General features: G+C 38.0%; 1 protein-coding gene across 1 annotated transcript in view; it reads left to right on the forward strand.

Moving 5' to 3' along the window:
* Positions 1–14,863, forward strand: part of RAB8B (RAB8B, member RAS oncogene family) — a 66,970-nt gene extending 52,107 nt beyond the window's left edge. The window contains exons 4-8 of the mRNA XM_081229378.1: positions 4,231–4,308; positions 5,312–5,401; positions 6,623–6,688; positions 9,597–9,647; positions 10,568–14,863. Of these exons, the coding sequence (XP_081085504.1) occupies positions 4,231–4,308; positions 5,312–5,401; positions 6,623–6,688; positions 9,597–9,647; positions 10,568–10,660 (378 nt within the window). The 3' untranslated portion in view covers positions 10,661–14,863. The remainder of the gene's footprint in view (positions 1–4,230; positions 4,309–5,311; positions 5,402–6,622; positions 6,689–9,596; positions 9,648–10,567) is intronic.
* The last annotated feature ends 6,293 nt before the right edge of the window (positions 14,864–21,156 follow it).

Consider the following 21,156-nt stretch of genomic DNA (forward strand, 5'->3'; position numbering starts at 1 on the left):
CCCTTTGCCACAGGAAGGTGCGATCTGAATCCACAGATCCCTCTATTATGCTGCTCTCCCTCCTCCACTGCCACTCACCCTCCAGTATTTGAGTGCCAGTGACATCCCCACACAGAAGTTGGAGATTCCTTTTGGGAATTCCTTTTTTTTTTTTTTCTTTTTTTTCTTTTTTTTGCGGTATGTGGGCCTCTCACTGTTGTGGCCTCTCCCGTTGCGGAGCACAGGCTCCGGATGCGCAGGCCCAGCGGCCATGGCTCACGGGCCCAGCCGCTCCGCGGCATATGGGATCCTCCCAGACCGGGGCACGAACCCATATCCCCTGCATCGGCAGGCGGACTCTCAACCACTGCGCCACCAGGGAGGCCCGGGAATTCCTTTTTGAAGCTCTACCACCTTGGGACTCTATACCACTAACCATTTTATATGTATGTGTTCTCCACCCTATAATACTTTGAAGATTGTAAAAGGTCATCCTTTTAAGAAGGGCAGTTGTCAGCTACTCTCTACTTTGCTTAGATTGGAATCAAAGGGAAGGGACTTACCTTGTGTGGAGAAGTTTGTTTGTTGTTTATTTCCTCCAGAAAGGATTTTGGGGGTAAATAAGAACATCTTAACAGGGATGATTTAGAATAGTTTATAGGTAATTTTGATTAGAGGCATCTTATAAACACAGGCCTTTTTTTTTTTCCCTGTACGCGGGCCTCTCACTGCTGTGGCCTCTCCCGTTGTGGAGCACAGGCTCAGCAGCCATGGCTCACGGGTCCAGCCGCTCCGCGGCATGTGGGATCTTCCCGGCCCGGGGCACGAACCCGTGTTCCCTGCATCGGCAGGCAGACTCTCAACCACTGCGCCACCAGGGAAGCCCAACACAGGCCTTTATATTGACCAATTTTTTTTATTTTCTAGGAATGATGTATTGATACCACTTGCAAGCTTGTTTTCAATACAGAGTGGGCAAGAACACTTAGAATGTGGAGCAAGTGTCTTCCTTGGCTGTGTAGCTCTAGTTCATGGTATAAGGAAAGAGATCACTGAAATGTGTTCTTTAATTTAGATTTCATTTATCTACTGCCTAGCCTTTTTTCACATGACGGCAAATAATTAGAAATTGTTGCTGTTCTAAGATATCTTGTCCTTTTCATTTTGAAGGTAGGGATTTTTGTCTCTTGTTTTACTACAAATGCCAGTGCCTTGCACATAGTAGATGCTCAGTAAATACTTGCTGAAGGAGTGAATCAGTGAACAATTTCAGACCTAGAAACAATCTTAGATACATGTTCACGAAATCCTGCTCTACTTGAGTCTTGGATCCTGCGTGTCATCTGTTCCAGTGGGATGTGGGGCCGTTGTGTTCTCATTTCAACAGGTGGTGGTTCTGGCAGGTTTAGTTTGGTTGGCTCAGGTATGCGGTGTTTTGGTAAGCACAGTACTGAGTCTGACACCGTGGCAGAGTCCTTTGGTCTATTTCAAACTATTCAGCTACATTTGTAGGCATAGCAGTAACCCTGACGGACAATCGGGCTTTGGGGGGAAAAGGGACCATATCATTGCATTATCACCATTTCTCAGTACTGTCTTGTGAACTCTTAGGAGGCCGTTGTTAAAGGTATGTATACCAGATATATAAAGTTTTTACTTGGTATACCGGAACTAGTATTTCCAGCTGATTCATAATATCAGTTAGCTTACAAACATAGGGAATAGTCAAAGGGTTTCTTCTACTGAAACCAAAGATATAAATTAATAATTGTTGCCAATTATTGAGTCCAAGCTGTGTCCTGGATTCTAGGTAAAGTACTTTACAAATAATATCTCAGTAGATCCTCAGAAATCCAGTGTGGAAGATGTGCTGTCCTCATTTCCCAAACACAGACTGAGAGGGATAAAATAACTTCTCCAGGATCTCCCAGGTAGCATGTGGTGGAGCCCAGACTTGATGCCTCTGACTCCAGAATCTGTGCCCTTAACCACTACACTGTGTTCACACTTCCTGTGCTAACCACCCAGAGTGCTACTTGACAGACGGCAGTAAAGATCAAGGTTGTCCACATAGCCCAAAGGGAAGTAAAGCTCTGGCAATTTTTTGCTTAATTTTACTATTGTAGGTAGCTAAGCTGTTTGAATCAGGAATTATTCAGATTGCATTTTGAGGCTTTTAAAAATTATGGTAAAATAGATGTGACATAAAATTTAACATTTAAGTGTACAGTTCTCCACTTTGATTGTTTTTTTTTAATTACCTTGGTAGTTGTAAAATCTACTTTACAATGTAGCCAAAGTTAAACATTTGCATTTGAGGCTAGGAGGAGGGAGGATAGAGAAGAATATTGTTTGTCATTTAAATTTAAATAATAATGTATATTTTTCTGGTTGTCAGAAGGTTACATGTAGTATAGAAAGCTTTGAAAATCCTAGGAAATCATCTGAAATCCCACCACCATAAGAGATAACTTCTGTTAACATTTTGCTATGTTTCCTGGATTCTTTTATCTATGTGTATTTTATATGATTTATATTTATTTACATTTATATTTTGTATTTATTTACAAAGTTGGAAGCCAGACCCTGAAAGATTTTGTCTGCTATTTAAGGAATTTTAATTATGAGTACAATGGCGAGATGCCAAAGGATTTTAAGCAATGAAGTGATAACTCTGGTGCCCTTATGGAGAGTGGATTAGAGGAGGTTAAGAATGAAAGCAGGGAGACGTAAGTCATCCAGGTAAAGGCTAATTGATGAGAATGTGAGTAAGGCCTTGCGTGTGGGGTATCAGACTGCGGAAATGTGGAGGTTGTTGAGTCTACAGGACTTAGTGACTGACTGGTGGTGGAGCAGATTACTCCCAGGGGTCTGCTTGGGCTGGCTGGCAGGGATGTATGGCCCTTCTTCAAAACGAGAGTACAAGGAGGAAGAGAAGATTTGAAGGGGACAAAGAAAACTTCCTATTTCACTTAGTTGAGTTTTCGGTGACCACAGGGGCCATCTGGGAGCCGATGCCCTGTCAGTGTTCTCCAAGGCACACCTGACCCTGTCTATGTCTTCGGCCTCATCTTGTGCCCTTCTCCCATTGGATCTGGGCAGTCTTGCCAAGCTGACAGTCTTTTACTCAACCTAGTAGGTTCTGGGCCTTCCTGGTGAGCAAGATATTTATCACATTTCTGCTATGTCCCAGGCACTGAGGGCTTCCCCTCTTCACTCCAGCCTCTACCCCTTTGCCCAGTTCAAGTCTACTCAGCCCTCAGGCCTTGGCTTTAATGTCATTTTCTCAGGGAAACCTTCCCTGAGCCACCCCAGCCCCTCAACCAGATTAGGTTAGCATTTTTACTCAGATCTCCTCATGCTTCTTCATAGCGACTGTCTAAATTATAATTAATTATATAATTATTGGTTCATTGTTTTCTTTGCTAGCCATCCGTGAGAAGAAGGGGCCTTGCCTATCTTATTCACTACTAGTAGCATTTGGTGTACTATCAGGCACATAGTAGGTGCTCACTAAATATTTGTTGAAATGGATGGACGGGGGGTGGATCTAGCACTTAATACACAAGTGTGGTCTTGTGATACAGATTTTGGAATAGGTAGCATACAGGTGTCAGTTGAAACATTTAGAAGATAAACCGTTTAAAAATACCAGACGTGGGGTCTTCTAAAATATGATGAGGATGCTTTTCATTAAACTGTGTAACAAATGCATTATATTTTAAGTGTCTGTGATTTACTTAGACAAATAGTAACTTTTTTTAGTTTAGTAACATTTCAGTCAGTTCATATAAAAAGAAAGAAATCTAAAGCCATATGGTTACAATCTTAGTATAAGAGTCAGAAACAAGATAATTTCTGCTTAGAATAAACAAGTGCACAACAGAAACGATTACCTCTTACTCTCAATGTTATCTCTATTTTAACTTAAGTATCCTTTTAGCTTCAGTTGGTGCCAGTTTTATTATATGAGGCCAGGTAGGAAGGGTGTATCATCTTTACCATAATCACTAATTCATTAAAGGTTAAAAGTGAAATAAATGTTAACAGAGTATTTTTTTACATGGTGAGACAATGGAAGATTTTATTTATTTCTGTTTCTCTGTACTTAAAATTTTTATTATAAATTCCTTTTATAAAGATAGAAAAAGGACAAACACAAGCTTTCTGGAGGAAAAGAGTACATTGACATTATATTCTTTAACTTTAAATGTATAAAGTACTAAATAATGGTCTTTTTTCCTCTTATAGGGAATTATGCTGGTCTATGACATCACAAATGAAAAGTCCTTTGACAATATTAAAAATTGGATAAGAAACATTGAAGAGGTATGTATGGAAAGAGAATGGATACTAGAGAAGAGTCCTGCTGGGTGCTTATAAAGGGCTCCTCCCTTTATAAGTGTCTCAGGGAGACACTCAGGGAGTGTCTCCCTATTACTCAGCTGAGCTGCTAGGAAGTAGGACGTAGGCAGGTCAGGCCCTCTGCTCTGAGGAGTGCCAGGGAGGGTGACATCTCTGGTACCGCCAGTCTGACTTCTCTGCTGGACTGGGGGGGTACAGACAGAGGAGCAGTTTCACAGAATTTTAAACTTGGCCCTTATCTTGAAAATAATTTAATCTAAGCCCCCATTTTACACATGAGAGGACTGAGGCCAGAAAGAGGTGACTTGCATGTGCTCATAGAGCCTTTAAAAAGGAGAGCGAGGATTAAAACCTCTGGTTCTCAGGTTCTGTCTGTTCCACCATGCTGTTTGACGGACAAAAATATATCTTTATTCTGGCAGTTTATCATTTTGCCCTTCTAAGATTTTCTTCATCTTATATATTTAAAATTTGGTTTAGTTCCAGTTTGATTGGTATGAAGATTTTTTTAAATGTCTTTGACGTTTCAGAAAGAAATCTGACTCTGAAATAATTTCGTACACATTTATATTAACCTACGTGAATTTATTGTTTAAGTAGTTCAGAATCCAGAATACCTTCTGCATTGGCTCACTTAGTACTGAGGTTTTCTCCCTTCTTTGACCCAAACTAACATTTGGAAGTTTTTTTGTTAGATAACTTTAAGTTTTATTTTTGTTTGTTCATGTACCAAAAAAGACATGAGAATGACTGCAAGCCTTTGGGAAAAAAGTTTGCATGGACTCTTACGCTGCAGCTTTCCCCTCCTCTCATCTTTAAAATTTTTCTGTGAATCAGGCCTTGTGTTGAGTGAAAGATTATTTGTCTTATAATTAAATTTCTGGATCTGTTTCTGACAGGTTAAGATTTGCCTATTGAGTAACTGTGTTTTTCTCAGGTTGTCTGACATACTGTTTTCTCCCTGCAGCATGCCTCTTCAGATGTTGAAAGAATGATCCTGGGCAACAAATGTGATATGAATGACAAAAGACAAGTGTCAAAAGAAAGAGGGGAGAAGGTAAATTTGAACTGAATGCATAAAGATTGGAATCTACTCACGTTAAGCATTCATTTTCTTACTATTATTTAATTATTGATTTAAGTTTTAAAAACATCTATATTTTAATCTGTTAAAAAAACAACAAAAGGGTTGTAATCCATACTTGAATGGTATGAATTAGTATTCGAGCTCCAACTCCATATACTGTGTAGTCATGACTCATTCCTAAAGAATTTGCTGTTTTCTGGGAGATACAAATTGGTCCTTTTTCAGATTCCTGCAGCTTAGAGTTCAGGCTATTTCTTCCATATCTGTGTGTAAATGCCCAGTTTTGAAGTTAAACCAGTTCATTCTCTTTGAAAAAAAAAGTAGTAGGATAGGTGAAGTTTCAACAGTAATCATTTTTCAATTCATTTTTTTTTCTAAGAATATTTTACTACATATTAGATTTAGGTCATTATGGAGTTTTAAACTCTTCATTAAGCTACGGATATCATTTGTAGGCATTTCTCTATTTTATGTCCTGCAAAACAAGAGTTTATTACATGTACGTATTCATTTCTATGACATTTTCCAAATTGACTTAGAGGCTTCAATTTTTTGTCTTGGAATTTTGCTTTAGACTTCTTTTAGTGATACGTGCAAAATGCATTTTGTTTTTCAATCTGACTGCGAACTTTTTTCCCCTAAAAACATTCACTTAATCTTGGTGTTGCAAATGAACTGGGACCTCTTTGGAAATAGATGGAAATGTAGAAGAGTTCACAATTTGCCACAATCAATAGAAACCCAAGCAGTGAGTACTTAGTATTTTAAGCTTTTGTTCTTTTATGCACCAATTTATTAAAAAATAATGAAAAGTTACAATAGTAACCGTTGGAGGTTTGTACTTTGGGAGCAGATGAAAGGGGCAAATGTATCCCAAATTAATGATAGGGGTGAGCGTCTCATAGGTTTGCTAGTGATTTTATTAGAGAACTACAGGTATAATCGAAAAAAAGGGAAGTACTTAACTTATGTTTTGAGTGGAAGTGGTGCCATTTTACTTACTTGTGGTGATGAAGTTAGATATCTAAATTTCAAACATGATACAGTAGAAGAAAGCAAAGAAATTTGAGAACCACAGGAGTTCTGAACTAGGTACTCTCCCTTTAGGACTCTGAAAAACCTAAAAAATATAAATGCTCTATATGTTCAAGAAACGTGCACTGAATTTAAATGTCTCTCTTTGTCTTTCAGTTAGCAATTGACTATGGGATTAAATTCTTGGAGACAAGCGCAAAATCCAGTACGAATGTAGAAGAGGTGAGAAGGAATTTTTTGGTGACTTATTACGTAGTAGCATTAGTGTCTTAGGTGCCTGTGTTCAAGCAACTCTCCAAGCCTTGATATTTTTCTGACTTAGTGAATGCCTTGTGGGAAATCCACTTCCATTCTGTAAACGTTTATGCTTCTGACTTTTATGTGGATCCTGGTTGTTGGATTTCTAACACCCGTCCTCCACATGGGATATATTAGATTGCTCAATTAAGAGTCACTGAACAGGGCTTCCCTGGTGGCGCAGTGGTTAAGAATCTGCCTGCCAGTGCAGGGAACACGGGATCGAGCCCTGGTCTAGGAAGATCCCATGTGCTGTGGAGTAACTACTGAGCCCTCGGGCCACAACTACTGAGCCCGCGGGCCACAATTACTGAAGCCCGCGTGCCTAGAGCCCATGCTCCTCAACAAGAGAAGCCACTGCAATGAGAAGCCTGCAAAGAGTAACCCCCGCTCGCTGCAACTAGAGAAAGCCCGCGTGCAGCAACGAAGACCCAACACAGCCAAAAAAACCCCCAAAAATGGTCACTGAACAGAAGATGGAAGTTCAGGTTAAGTTCAGTTTTGCCCTTTGTTTGGGAAGCTGGAAATCCTTCTCTGGCCGACCAAGCACACTGTCCTCTGCTCATTTATCATTGTCCATGTCATCCTACAGTAGCGTGTAGCACAGAGTCTTAATTACTTTCATGTCTGCACTCTCTCAAGAGAGAATTAAACTGTTAGCTTATTGAACAGATTCCCTTAGTGTCCATGTTTGAAGTCGATTAAGCATGATACATTTTAACACTATGGCATTAAGTAGAAATAAGAAAGTGTGTTTATCAGAGAGTAGTTTTAATAAGTTTTCAGTAAGTTAACTGTTAAGACCAAATTATCTAAGGTCTTCTAAGAATAGATTTTCTTTACCAAGCGCAGAGTTGTTGATAATATTTTCTTTTTTAAAAACATTTTAAAAACTGATCATAAAAATAATACATGTACTATGTGTTAATACACATAATTTATTTAACAATAAAACTGATGGTTTCATAAACATTTAATTTCTCAAGCTATTCATTCTTCACCATGACATATGGCTAAAAATTGAGACTTAAGTGACTCGACTAGTGGACACTGATCAGAACATTTTCTTTCTTTTAAATAACTAACAGTCATTTTTTCAGGTTGGCTAATGGGTGTTAAGAAACAGGAAGCCTTTACTGATTTATTTACTCAACCATAGATATGCAGAAAAATGCTTCCTTCTGCTTGCTACAAAAGGATTTCCTTTCATCAGAAAGAGGGGAGCCTCTTCAGTCAGGTTTAATGGTGGAGACGGGAGAAAACCTTGCTCACTGAGATGGCCCACGTAGGATTGCTGCCACAGAATGAGCTCTGTACCCTGGCTTAATGGAGCAGGCTTCGGTCTCTGTTAGTCCTGAGCCCTGATCATACCTGTGACTTAGAGAGATTATTGAGTTGGGAATCCCCTGGTCAGGGAACTAAAATCCTGCAAGCCGCTTGGTGTGGCCGAAAAAAAAAAGAGAGAAGAGAGCATTGAGCTATGGAAATATAGACCTGGGGACTGCCCAAGCTGCTTATTCTGGCCAGGTAGTCTGCAGAAGTTAGCAGATTTCTCGGGGCTTTAACTTAGCCTCAAAAACTGAGATGGGCTTACTTAGAAACTTTGACTCACAGGTGACCAGTGTGACAATGAGACACTGACAATGAGTGATAATAGTAGTTATCATATTGCTTCTTTTTGACTGGTTTAATAATAATCCTTTTGCTGAACATTTTTGGGGGGCATTAGAAGTGATTGGGAACAGACTGACATACCAGTGGGTTTAGCATGGAGACAACTGAGGAAGCCTTAAGAGTCATGTAGAAACAAAGTAGGGATGATAGTTTTTTTTTTTAATTATTAATTAATTAATTAATTTATTTTTGGCTGCGTCAGGTCTTAGTTGCAGCACAGGGGATCTTTCGTTGAAGCAGGCAGGCTCCTCATTGCGGCAGTTGGGCTTCTCTCTAGTTGTGGCACGCGGGCTCCAGAGTGCACGGGCTCAATAGTTGCGGCTCATGGGCTCTGTAGTTGTGGCACACAGGCTCTCTACTTGTGGTGCACGGGCTTAGTTGCCCTGAGGCATATGGGATCTTAGTTCCCCGACCAGGGATTGAACCCCTGTCCTCTGCATTGGAAGGCGGATTCTTAACCACTGGACCACCAGGGAAGTCCCAGGGATGATAGGTTTTAAAAACGTTTGGCTTGGGTTTGGGTCAAGAGGCGCTAGGCATAAAATGCCAGTGAGATTTGTCCTGCTTCTATTTCACTGATTTCCACAGTGGGGAATTAGGCTGAGCTGTAGGAACTGTTTGGATTTTGGATTGTTGCGACACGGGAGGTTATATATTCTCAGGTATAAGAGTGAAAGCAATTTGAAAGAGAGGAGGTTGGGAATAAAAGGTGGAGATTTTTGTGAAAACAAATTTTAGAGCTATAGGGTAATTCATAATTATTCCTTCAGTTATCAAACAGATATTCAGCATCTCCTAGACCAGGAACTATGCCCCACTCTGGGGATGCCCAGGAGCTTTAGAGCCTCTGCCTCCCAAGTGATCTTATTATACCCATAATTCAACAAGTGTCATATTAGGAACTTGTGCCAGATGTTATGTGCAGAAAATATTTGATGAATGACAGTTTGATTATACTGGAAAACCTTTATGATATGATAAATGAAAAGTAAGTTACAGTAATCATGTGTCTACTGTGATTGCAATTATGTTCTTTTCTCAATTAAAAACCTCAAAGTAATATATTTATATTTTATAATGAAATAATAAAAAAAGGCTACATTTCTATTTTAAAAGATATTATAAACATATAATAATGAAATCTTTGGTTTACCTTTAGGCATTTTTTACACTTGCACGGGATATAATGACAAAACTCAACAGAAAAATGGTTTGTATGACATATAATTTTTATTTTCCTTATGCTGTTTTTAAATTTGTTTTCTTATTTGTGTTGTTTATTTATTTAATTAAAGGGATAGGCCTGATTATAATATATTCACATTAACCCGTTTTCTCTCTGACTTACATTTTCACCCGCTTAAACTTTGATTCTTATTTCTGTTTCTTCAAATTTCTTATTTCAGAGCTGCAGTTGTTTCAGTTCTTTCCTCTGGCTCTTTAAGTGGTCTTTATTTTTATTATTTTTTTAACATCTTTATTGGAGTATAATTGCTTTACAATGGTGTGTTAGTTTCTGCTTTATAACAAAGTGAATCAGCTATACATATACATATATCCCCATTAAGTGGTCTTTAATTGAATTTTGATCAGAATAATTAAAGTAATAATGGCAAAATTAAACTTTTTATCTGTCTCTATATCAGTATATAATTATGATCTCAAAGTCGCTGAAGTTTGCTTAAATTTGAAACAATCTCAGTGATGAACCATTACGACATCCCGGAAAGTTTGGTTTAACCTGAATCTTGCATGTAATTGTATACCATATGTTACCAACTCTTCTTACCTCCAAGAAAGGGGTTGCCTGTACCAGTATCTTAACATTGTTTCCATTATTACCCTTGAAACTTTACACTCTTTTGGTTATAATTTTTTTGAACTGGACTTAGGAACTTCCTAATATGTGGTTAATATATTAGGTGCTAGCCTTAAAATATTTTTCCTATATTAACCCACCGTTTCCAAAGAAACAGACAACATCAGAGCTTAACTAGTTCCCTTCCTAATTAACAACACTACTGAGGACACATTTATGGCATGGTTAGATATTTTTTTATTTCTTAGGTAATTGGGCTGAAACCATGAAACTTTGATTTCCTTGCTAACTCCATCTTCTGTTTTTTTTAGAATGACAGCAATTCATCAGGGGCAGGTGGACCAGTGAAAATAACAGAAAACCGATCAAAGAAGACCAGTTTCTTCCGTTGTTCGCTACTTTGATGAACTCTTTCTGAGAGACTGCAGCACACCTAGAGGACCCTTTCCTGCTTCTCTGAAAGCACAGGTCACCCAGCCTCAGAATCATCTTGTCTGGCTGCTACTGAGAGCACCGCTGAACCTAGACCTAGATTCTGCACACAGAATGTGCAGTGGATTCCAATCTCATGGCCCATCAAGATAACAGGCTTCTTCTTTCAAACGTGGAAACAATGAAGTGGAGACACGTGCAGGACTTAACTTGTTTTTCCTCTGTTTTACTGCGTGTTGCAGAAGCTGCTATCTTTTTCTTTTTCACTTTGCACATCAGTTGTTAGCCTTTCCTTGTTACAGCACAATCTGAGATTCATATCTGCACACTTCTGTCTGATGAGGTTCTAGACAAATTTGCATTCGGGAATGTTTAAAAAAAGAGTAGAACATTTAAAGCAGAGGTTAATATACGAAAATTATAGCATATCTGCTTAGGTTCATATGGCCAAATGTTATTGCATTGATAGCATTTATTTAAGGGCTCTGATTTTCTTAAATAAAAGAGTCATTAAATTCTGATAAAATTTATCTTAAAAATTCATAAAAATGCCCATCTGTTCATCAAAGGCCACAGTTTCTTTATTTCTTCAGATTGTTTAGAGTTTTGCTTCATTCCTGACTTTTTTGCCAGAGAGTCTGGGTAGCTGAATAAATCACTTTTTCAGGTGATTTATTGATTACCTCTGCCTAATCCATTGACACTGCATTTGGAAATCCCTTTAATGTCGCTTTTCTTGAGTTTTGTATTTGTTCTTCTTTCCTATGTTTGACCTATTATAATCACTCACCTAAAACATAACATATTGAACATTGTTGTCTGTTTCTAAGTGTAAGCTTCTTAAACTGAAATTTTACATAGACAGAGAGACACACTATTTAGGGTTTTATTTCAGCATCTAATTGTTCTGTCATATCAGCAAACATAATATATTTTGTCTTAGATTCACTCCTTAGCTGTTGGTTTAGTAGTAATGCCCAATTCTTATCATAATCCCTGTCTACAAGAATTAACAAGAGTTATATTTAGACTTAGTTCACAGAACGCTTACCTATAGGGATAGAGATTAATTTGTGGATATAAATTTCATAGAGATAGCTCTTGGTAATGGTGAAAATAATGATTTTTTTTTAATTTGGGCGTTTTTTTTAAAAAATAAGATTAATTAGACCTAGTGCAGCCTCTAGGAAAAGTCTTGCCTTTTCATTAGAGCAAATATGAGCGTGGTTTCAGTTTTACAACAGCTGTTGTTGAATGTGTAGAACCCAGTTCCATCCGTTCAGGTGCATTGTTATAGAACCTGGTCCAGCCATTTGGACCAAAGCCAACCAAAAAACTTAGCTGCCTTTCTCACCAAACACTGGTACTGGTATGCCTTTTGTAGATGAAACCGTCACATGAGAAAAAAGGGTATTTAGTGTTAAAGTGCCAAATTCATTGTTGTTATTCTAGCCTTCAGTGTCATAACACAGAAGGGAGTAATAAAGAGGTGATTAGGAAATAATAATTATTCTTCCTGTTTGGCCTGTTTTGTTTCACAAAGGTTACCATGATGCTTGATAGTTAAGTCTGGGAGATGAAAGTGGAAATGGATTGCTTGTTGCCGCAGAGAATTCTGCTTCAAATTAAGATGTATCATTAGAATACTTGGACCAGTCAACCTTTACTACTTGTTTGAAAACTTATGCACAATTTAGTGGCAGGAAATATATACCAGAGCTATTTTTGATGGGTTCACTAAATTTATTGTTCACAAATTTCAATCTCCTTGATTTTTTCTTTCTTTCTTTTTTTTTTTTTGTACTTACTTATAGGCTTAAAGGCACCAGTTGGTGTCCCAGTAAAATCAGTAGTTCCTTGATCAAAAGTTGACTGTAAGTCTACCATCTTAAAATTAGATAGATTTCTGGAACAAAAAAGATAATTTCTTAAAAACATCTTGTATTCATTGATTTTCAGAAAAAGATCCCAGCAGTTAAGCTTTCTGGATGGTAACAAGGTAATTTCTAAAAGGCAAGTGCTATGACACCATGTATGAATGTAACTCTCTTAGTAATTTACCTCCAACTCTTTGGTGTCTTAACACTTTGGTTTATATCTCAGGGGTTGTCTGCAAACCAAAACTGACATATTCTGTGGTTAGCCTTTTTTTTTTTTTTTTAAACAGAATGCTTTGCTTTTGTTTTTTTTCCCTCTCTCTTCTGTTGTCTCATATGGGTTAATAACTAGTCTCCATGAACTTCCCTTTGAAAGAGCCTATAAAAGTTAGATGAGTCTAAAAGTGTTCTTTGAAGTAGCAGCAAACTGGGGGTATATACTGTTATATAGAAATAAATTGTCCTTGCTATTTTCTTACATTTAGCTTTGCTAAATTGTATATAATTTGAGCTAAGACCATAGGAGATTCACTTTCTGCATGGTAAAATGCCCTAATAAATATTCCACTTTGCTTAATAATGTACATATAGTGCATTATTTTTTCTATTTGTAGATGAATTTAGTGGCAGATAATTGTCTGTTCCCTGCTGAAATCTAGTTTTGTGTGAACATTTTTGTGGTTTTATGGATAAAGGTACATGAAGGTTTATTGCAGCAGTATTAGTGGTTCAGTGGCTGCATTTTATTATCAGTGTGCTAATTTTTGACAATGATTGGACTAGATCTTTTCAAATGGAGTCTGAGGGTATCAGACAATGAAAATGTGCTGTAACTAAGTAGCATGTAAATCAGTTGATTGTAAAGCGTTTCACTGGGAACTTATTTTAGCTATATTTTACTTCAGACAGATTATGAGAAAATAATCCACCTGTGCATCAGTTAGGAGGTGCTGCAGGGTTTCTTACTATTTACATGAACATTTTGTGCAGTCTTTGTTATAAATTTTCAGAAGACTATACTCTTTACTTTGAAGGACTATTTTTTAATTATACCTCATTTAGCTAACTAGTATTCTAATACCTAGTAGAAAAACAGTGAGCCAGTCTTTAAGTATCCAACACAATATAGACTATATGTTTTGTTTTGAACTAAAGGCATCATTGGAAAAAGTAGCAGATAGTTTAGGATAGAACATACATGTCATACCCAGTAGCGCAAAAAAAGTATTATCTTCCTGTCTCCATTAATAAATTTAGCTGTGCAATATAGATAAATGTTTGCAGAAATTTCTAAATAAGAGATTATAACTCCATTTTACAGGTTCTGAATGCTGAGAATCTGTATTAAGGCTTATAGTTTTTCCTGTGAACAGTAAGTGATACGTGTAAGCAGACTTCCTTTCCTAGTTCATGACTTAGATTTCTTTATAAATTTAGTTCTTAATCTTTAGAGATGAGCTTCTAAGCTTAGAATTTTAAAATAGCATTTCATTATGTTGGTTTACTTTTCTCTGATTTTAAGCACTCATTTCTGCTGTCAGATTTTTTATAATTTTTCTTTTAACAGAAAGGACATTCCTTTTTCCTTCTTGTTATATCCAAAGAAGGGGGTGGGGGAATGTCTAAAAATGAAATTCCTTGTCCTAGAGGGACCTAGATGGACAGGATATACTAGTAAAATTTCAAATGCTAGCACAATTTTACAGTAGAATTGGTCTTTTTTCAGACTGATAAAATTAATGGGTGTCATGTTCAGTATGAAAAAAATCTAAATGAAATTTACAGAAATGAAAATTAGCAAACAATTAGGGATATTTTCAAATTTTACTTCATTTTTTGAAATGCTTGTGCCATATGCAATTGCATTTCTTATTGCCAAGAACTAATAGAACTTCTTGTTTTATTTCTTACCTTTTTTTAAAATGTGAATTTAATTATAATTCATTCCTATGGCCTTATATATGGGTTTTGTTTATTTGCAGCTGACACTGTCCCTTTAAAGCAAAATACTGTAAACTATTTGACTAAAATCATGCCCTAATGGGAAATATCCATTTTTTCCATAGAATCATCCTACTGTAAGTTTCAGCATATTTTACTTTTGCTCCAATGGCTTAATGTGAAAAAGCTCCTGCAGATAAAGTGGACCTGTCATGTTGTTAATCTTGTTTAAGCCAATTCATTAACTGTGTACTGATAATGATGCTGTGTTTTTTTTAAGAAAAAATGGATTTTATTCCAGGTGAACTTTTTTTTACAATAATGTTCGTCTAAAATAAAAACTACATAATGAAAATACTTATGTCTCTCTGAAATGGATTGCACATTTTTAAAATGTTTCTTCTAATTTGCTAAGTGTGTGTCTCAAACCACGGTAGACTTGAGATATTTTAGCAAACTTTACATCTTACTTTGAGTTCTTCTTGGTTTTTTGTAGGGAAATTTTATTTATTTATTAACTGAAGTGTAGTTGATTTACAATGTCATGCTAGTTCCAGGTATACAGCACAGTGATTCAGTGATATATTTTTTTTTCAGATTCTTTTCCCTTACAGGTTATTACAAGATATTGAGTATAGTCCCCTGTGCTGTACAGTAGGTCCTTGTTGGTTATCTATTTTATATATTTTAGTATGTATGTGTTAATGCCAGCCTCCTAATTTATCCCTCCCCCCCCAACCCTAGAGTTCCTTAAAGACTGAGAAAAATGGCCAGAGCTCCTGCTCATTCTTAATTCAGCATACATTGAGGTTATTTTGTTATAGAACTGCAGCCTTAAATTGATCGTCCTTCCCTTCTTAGTCCTTGCGTGTTTAGTTTCTGTTGTTTTCACTTTCAAATAACACAATTGGATGTCGATGTTCTGCCAGCGTTCTACCCCTGGGCTGGTGCATGTTCCCGGTAGCTTTAAGCCGTTCATCCCCAGAACCATTTTGAACCTTCACAATTCCTCTCAAGCTTATTTTCCTTTCACTCTTTTTTTTTTTTCTTAAAGGTCAAGTCTTTATTTATTTTTGGCTGCGTTGGGTCTTCGTTGCTGCGTGTGGACTTCCTCTAGTTGCAGCGAGCGGGGGCTACTCTTCATTGTGGTGCACGGGCTTCTCATTGCTGTGGCTTCTCTTGTGGAGCACGGGCTGTAGGTGCGTGGGCTTCAGTAGTTGATTTTAGCCTGGTAAGACTCATTTCATAATTCTGACCTCCAGAACTATAAGAGAGTAAATTTGTGTTGCTTTAAGCCATTAAATTTGTGGTAATTTGTTTATAGCAACGATAGGAAACTAATACAGTTTTCACATTTGTATCTCTAGCCCCAGCCTCTTTGCAGAGGGCCAGACTTCAGTTGATCCGCCTACTGGACACCTCCCCTTGAATCTGCTACAGGTACATCAAACAACATGTCTGAAACTCCAACTCAACTCTCCATCTTTCCTCCTTCTCCAGCAATTCCCACCAACAACTCTAAATCCCAAGAGGAGAAACCTATTCTTTCTCTTCTTCTCTCCATCTTGATAGCACCATCATCTACCCAGATCCCCAAACAGTTAATCAGCCTCCTAACTCCTTACTCTCTAATCTATCTCCTTGCCCATTATTTTTGCCTCTTTGTTCAGGCCTCCTTATCTTTTGCCTAGATTTCTGCAACCTCTCCTAACCAGTCTTCCAGTCTCTAATCTTATTTTCCTCCAATACAGTTTTCACAGTGCTGACAGGTTTTTAAAACTGAAGTCTTACACCCCTGCCAAATTTAATCCTCATAACCTTGGGGAAAAAAAACTAAACTCTGTAGCCTGGCAAAGTCCTTTGCGATCCCCACATCTTTCTTTCCTGCCTTAGATTTTGTCACTCTTTAACTCATATGTACCTTTTGAACCGCGCCAGTAATTGCATTTCCTGGAACATAACATGCTTTGTCATTCCTTTCCTTATGCTGCTCCTTCTGCGGACTCCCTGCCCCTTGTCTAACTTCTCCTTATCTTTCAGTAACTTCTACTTATCTTCATTCAGTAAGGGTTTCTCTGGGAAGACTTCAGCCACAACCCATCCCTGGTTAGGAACGCCCTCCTGTGTCTGCCCAAAGTGTCACTCACTACCCTGGATTCAAATCATCTGTTTACTTTCCTTCCCCACTAGACTCTAAGCTCTTGTAAGGTGGGGACCGAGTCTTTGGTTTTTGTAATCACAGTATCAGGCAAAGAGCCTGGCACATAGTATGTGTTTAATAAATGTCGAAAGAATCAGTGAACTTCAGTAGTCATCACAATCAACACGTTGCTGAAGAAAGCTAAGTGTAATTTAGGAGCTGTTTGGTTCTCCATTTACTTGTAATTTGAAGAAAGAATGGAAGTAAATTCATCAGTGCCTCCGTAAGTTTGGCAATAAAAAGAGAAGCTTCATTATCTGGTTTTTATTCTGGCCTTCATCTTACACTATTTTAGTCTTTGTTATATATCTTACACTCTTTTATCCTTTATTAAATATAGAAGAATTTTCTTTTAATAAGATAAATCACCCAGAATGCTCTTTATGTATTGATAAATTGAGTAAACCCTCTCTTCCCCTTTCTTCATGTTTTCTACTCTCAAAATTTAGGTTTTTCAATATAGTTCCAGGGATATATGAGGATGCCCCCATAGCAAGTGTGGATGAAAAATGTCACATGCCATATCAGTAAACAAAGGATGCTGCGACCATCAAGCCCTCAGCCACTGCAGCTGCCCCCCAAAACTGCACCCAGACGGGACTCAGGATGAAGAAAAGCAGGATCCTGACCCTAGATAGCTAAGGTGCATATCAAAGGAATGTTTTCAATGAGCCAAGACTCTTGCGTCTTCCCACACATAGAAGAGTGCTAAATTCATTAACTTGAGATGTCTGGTTTTTCTTTAATTAACAGTAATCATCAGCGCTTCTAACCGCTGGGTTTTGTTTTTGTTTTCAAAACTCCTATATATCTGGCTCCTCCCTTTGGCTCTTTAGAGCAGTCCCGAGCCCTCAGCAAGTCGGCCGAATAAAACATAATTCTCAACTTTTAGGTTGTGCATTTTTTTTCAGTCAGTACAAGTAAAATTAATTAATATTAATTAATTTTAGAATATATATACCTTTCCAGAAGTCATCACCCTTGATTTTTTCCCTCCCTCACTCCATGTAGCTCATCATGTCATTAAATTTTGTTTGCACAGTTCCTAAATCTCTTCAGTCTTTCTGCTTCTCTCCAGACTCCTGCTGTTTCCCTGATTCATCTGCAGATGCCAAAGACCTCTTATCTGAAATCCCATTTTCCATTTTCTTTACAAAGGAGATCTGAGCCTGTCACTCCCTTGGATAAACTCCGGACTTGAGGTAAACTCTAACCTGCTGGCCTTTTCTGTCTTATCTCTCCTCACACTGAGAGGACATCCTGAACTACTTTCTGTCCCTCAGAAATGCCCTGCTTTCTTTCACTTTGAGGCCTTTCCACTTGTCCTTCCATTTCTCCCCTACTTCCTAGCTTTGCTAACTCCAAAGCTGAGACCTGAATGAGTGGGTGTCATCTTTTTTAGCAACAGCTCACAAGTTTGGATTGGCTGTCCTTCCCCCTTCCTGTATATCCTCATAACCCCTCTGCTTGCCTGTCTGGCTTTTCCACTAGACTGTAAGCTCAGTGGAGACAGGAGCACAACTGTTTCATTGGTGTACTCCCAATCCCTAGCATTTTGCCTGATACTTCATACTCACGCAGCATGCATTTTGAGTGAATGAATAAATGGTTGAGTATAAATCTATCAGCACTATCAGAAAATAAAGCTCAAGTGAATTCATTAGTATATTGTGAATTACTGGTAGGTATGTCCAAGCCTTATTGGATAAATTGCTAAAATGTGGTATTGCTTTTTGCACCCTCCCACTCCTCCAGGCGCATACCCAGCAGTCGATATCCTTATCCATAGTGTGTGCCAGCCTCTTTCCCCCAGGCACCTTTTAGAGATTTAACTCCCACCCTCACTTAGTATGTTTTCAAGTCTTTGGAGAAAACTCATAGTAAGTTCATAAAAACTTAAGGAGTCAATAGCACTGCTTCTTAGCCTCACATTCCTCACTTGTAAAAGAATTGTGGAAATCAGTGTAAAAGTGCTTTTTAAACAGCCATACATCATATAAATGTAATTCAGAGAAAACTTGAAATAAGTGTTTCTAGTAAATAACCATGAATGCTGAAGAAGTCTACCTTATTGGTGATTTTGACAGTTTGGTCTAGTTATTTCCTTTTCTATTTTATTCCAACAGACATCAGTTAAAGATGTCTTCATAGATAGGGGGGCAGAGTCATTACATTTTGCATTGCCGTCCCATTTTTTAACTGGACTTGGGGACTAAAATTGAACTGAGATATGGTCAAGATAACGTAAGTGCAAATTCCCCCAATTTATAGCTCTGCATGTTGAGTTGTCTACTTCCAAAGTATTTGAGGCACCTTTAATGGAGACACAGATCTTGGTTAAAATCAGGATAGTCAAATCAAAATAGGGATAAAAGAATAAGCCATATTCTGAAGTCATGGCAGTAATTGTAATTTAAAAAAAGAATAGTTGCTACAACTGACTATTAAATTTAGCTCCAAGCTTCCTGGGAATTAAGATAAAGCCTGAATATGATGAGTTAGCTCTCAAGCTGAGCGTATGCATTTGTCAGGAGAAACAAAACTTTTTTCTAGCCCTGAACTCAAACAGTAAATTAGAGATATTGAATAATGATAATGAAATAGTTTATGAAATATGCAAGAAAAAATGTAGATGGCCATTTTGCTACCCAAAAAATGGGGTTCGCCTCTTGGTGGGTGTCGAGCCAAAAGACACAACCAAGCCAAAGATCAGGAGAAGGAAGGATTTATTACTTGCAGCAAGTAAGGAGCACACTGGGGATCTTTCCCAAAGAAGGGTCTCCCCAAACAGCAAAACTGGGGAAGTTTTAAGCTAAGGGTACATGCATATTTATGTAGGCGCTTGAGCAGAGGAGAATTCAGCATAGAATTGAGGCAAAGGTTGACAGAGTCCAAGCTTTAGTTGATTGAAGTCACAAGGATCAGAAAAGGTCAACATCATCACCCCTTAGGTTCCAGTTGATGTGGTGGTTGAGGCTTCAGGCTAATCTTTACCATTGAAACAGAGCTGGGCGTCTTTATTACTGATATATTATCTTTGCTATTGTCACTTCTCTTGCCCAACAACAGTCCTACATTCTTTTGTTCCCTTAAGACTATTAATTACTAAGGCCTGTTCAAGGACAAGCATTGTGTCTAGGCTTAGATGACAAAATAGCTTAGGCCAGAAACAGATTTTCTTATGTCAATGAAGCCATGCCTGGTTCTCTTTCTCTGGGGACCCCCTATCCTATCTGCTTACAATTTCTCGTATTAAAAAAGCTTAATTTACACCAAGGATGTGAGTAGGATATGCCTCTGTGATGGCATTTCTGCATGGAGCTGAAGTAATATAATTGTATTTGACAAATTTGATTCAGGATAAAACCAGAAGAGTCTGTCTAATGGTGAGTCACTCTATCAATTTCAACTGTTGTCTCAACCTGAGTTTTAATAGGTGATGGACAAGACATTTCAAAATGAAGAAAAATTCTGTGGAGTAATAGGAAAATATATATGTCTGTTTCAAATGGACAAAGGTGACATTTTACCATAAAAATTAAATACTTGTATTATTTGAAGGCCCATTTTTCAGAGGTGAGCTGCAAAAACATCTTCAGTCAGGTCCCAACTTTTGTCTTTTCAGTGTTGATTTCCAAGAGCTTTATTCACGATAGACATTACAGAATAAGTAGGAATGGCTAACACTTACATAGCACTTACTGTGCAGGCACAATCCTCAAAATAACCCATGACGTATTATTATCCCCATTAGACATGGAGATAAATCTTAGATGTGAATGATTACGGAAATTAACCTTCTGGTTTTAACTTGTAAACCTTTCAGAAATTGTTTAATTAATATAAAATAGTAAATGTTTGTAAGTTCCACTTTTAAAATTTCATTCATTGAACAGATATTTAGTTCAGCACCTTCTTGCTGCTGCAAAAACAACAAAGAACAAAACAAAGACCCTGCCCTCCAGAAGTTTACATTTTAATGGGGGAGACAAATGAGCAAGTAAAAACTGAGCAGGGAGATGTTACTGTTATTACGGGGTGATCAAAGAATGCCTTCAAAAACAACTTTTTAAAGACTTGGCGGGAGTGGGGTACAAATAAAACCAGCTCGCCAAAACAACCCCGAGATGGACAGCTTCTACTGTGAGTTATCGCCTGGGTCACTGCTCTCCCAGCTAGGGTTTTGTACATAGTTTCACGAAGTTCCCGCAACTATACAAATGGCATAATGTGCTTCAAAAAAAGACTCCTTTGTTTAGAAATGGAATCCTGCCTGTGTCCTGCGCGGAATTTTTCGTTAGCTGATCTGGACTCTTCCCCAGTTCTGGCTCCAAAGCGGGTTAGGGACCTCCCCTTCTCTTAGCCACCTCGTGGGCGGTGTCGTTGGCCTGATGGATGCGTACCAGTGGTGGTGGCGGAGGGGGGGGGGCGGCGGGGCGGTGCCAAAGCT

Source organism: Mesoplodon bidens (assembly GCF_964165515.1).
Source record: "Mesoplodon bidens genome assembly, chromosome: 3".
Taxonomy (NCBI): Eukaryota; Metazoa; Chordata; class Mammalia; order Artiodactyla; family Ziphiidae; genus Mesoplodon; species Mesoplodon bidens.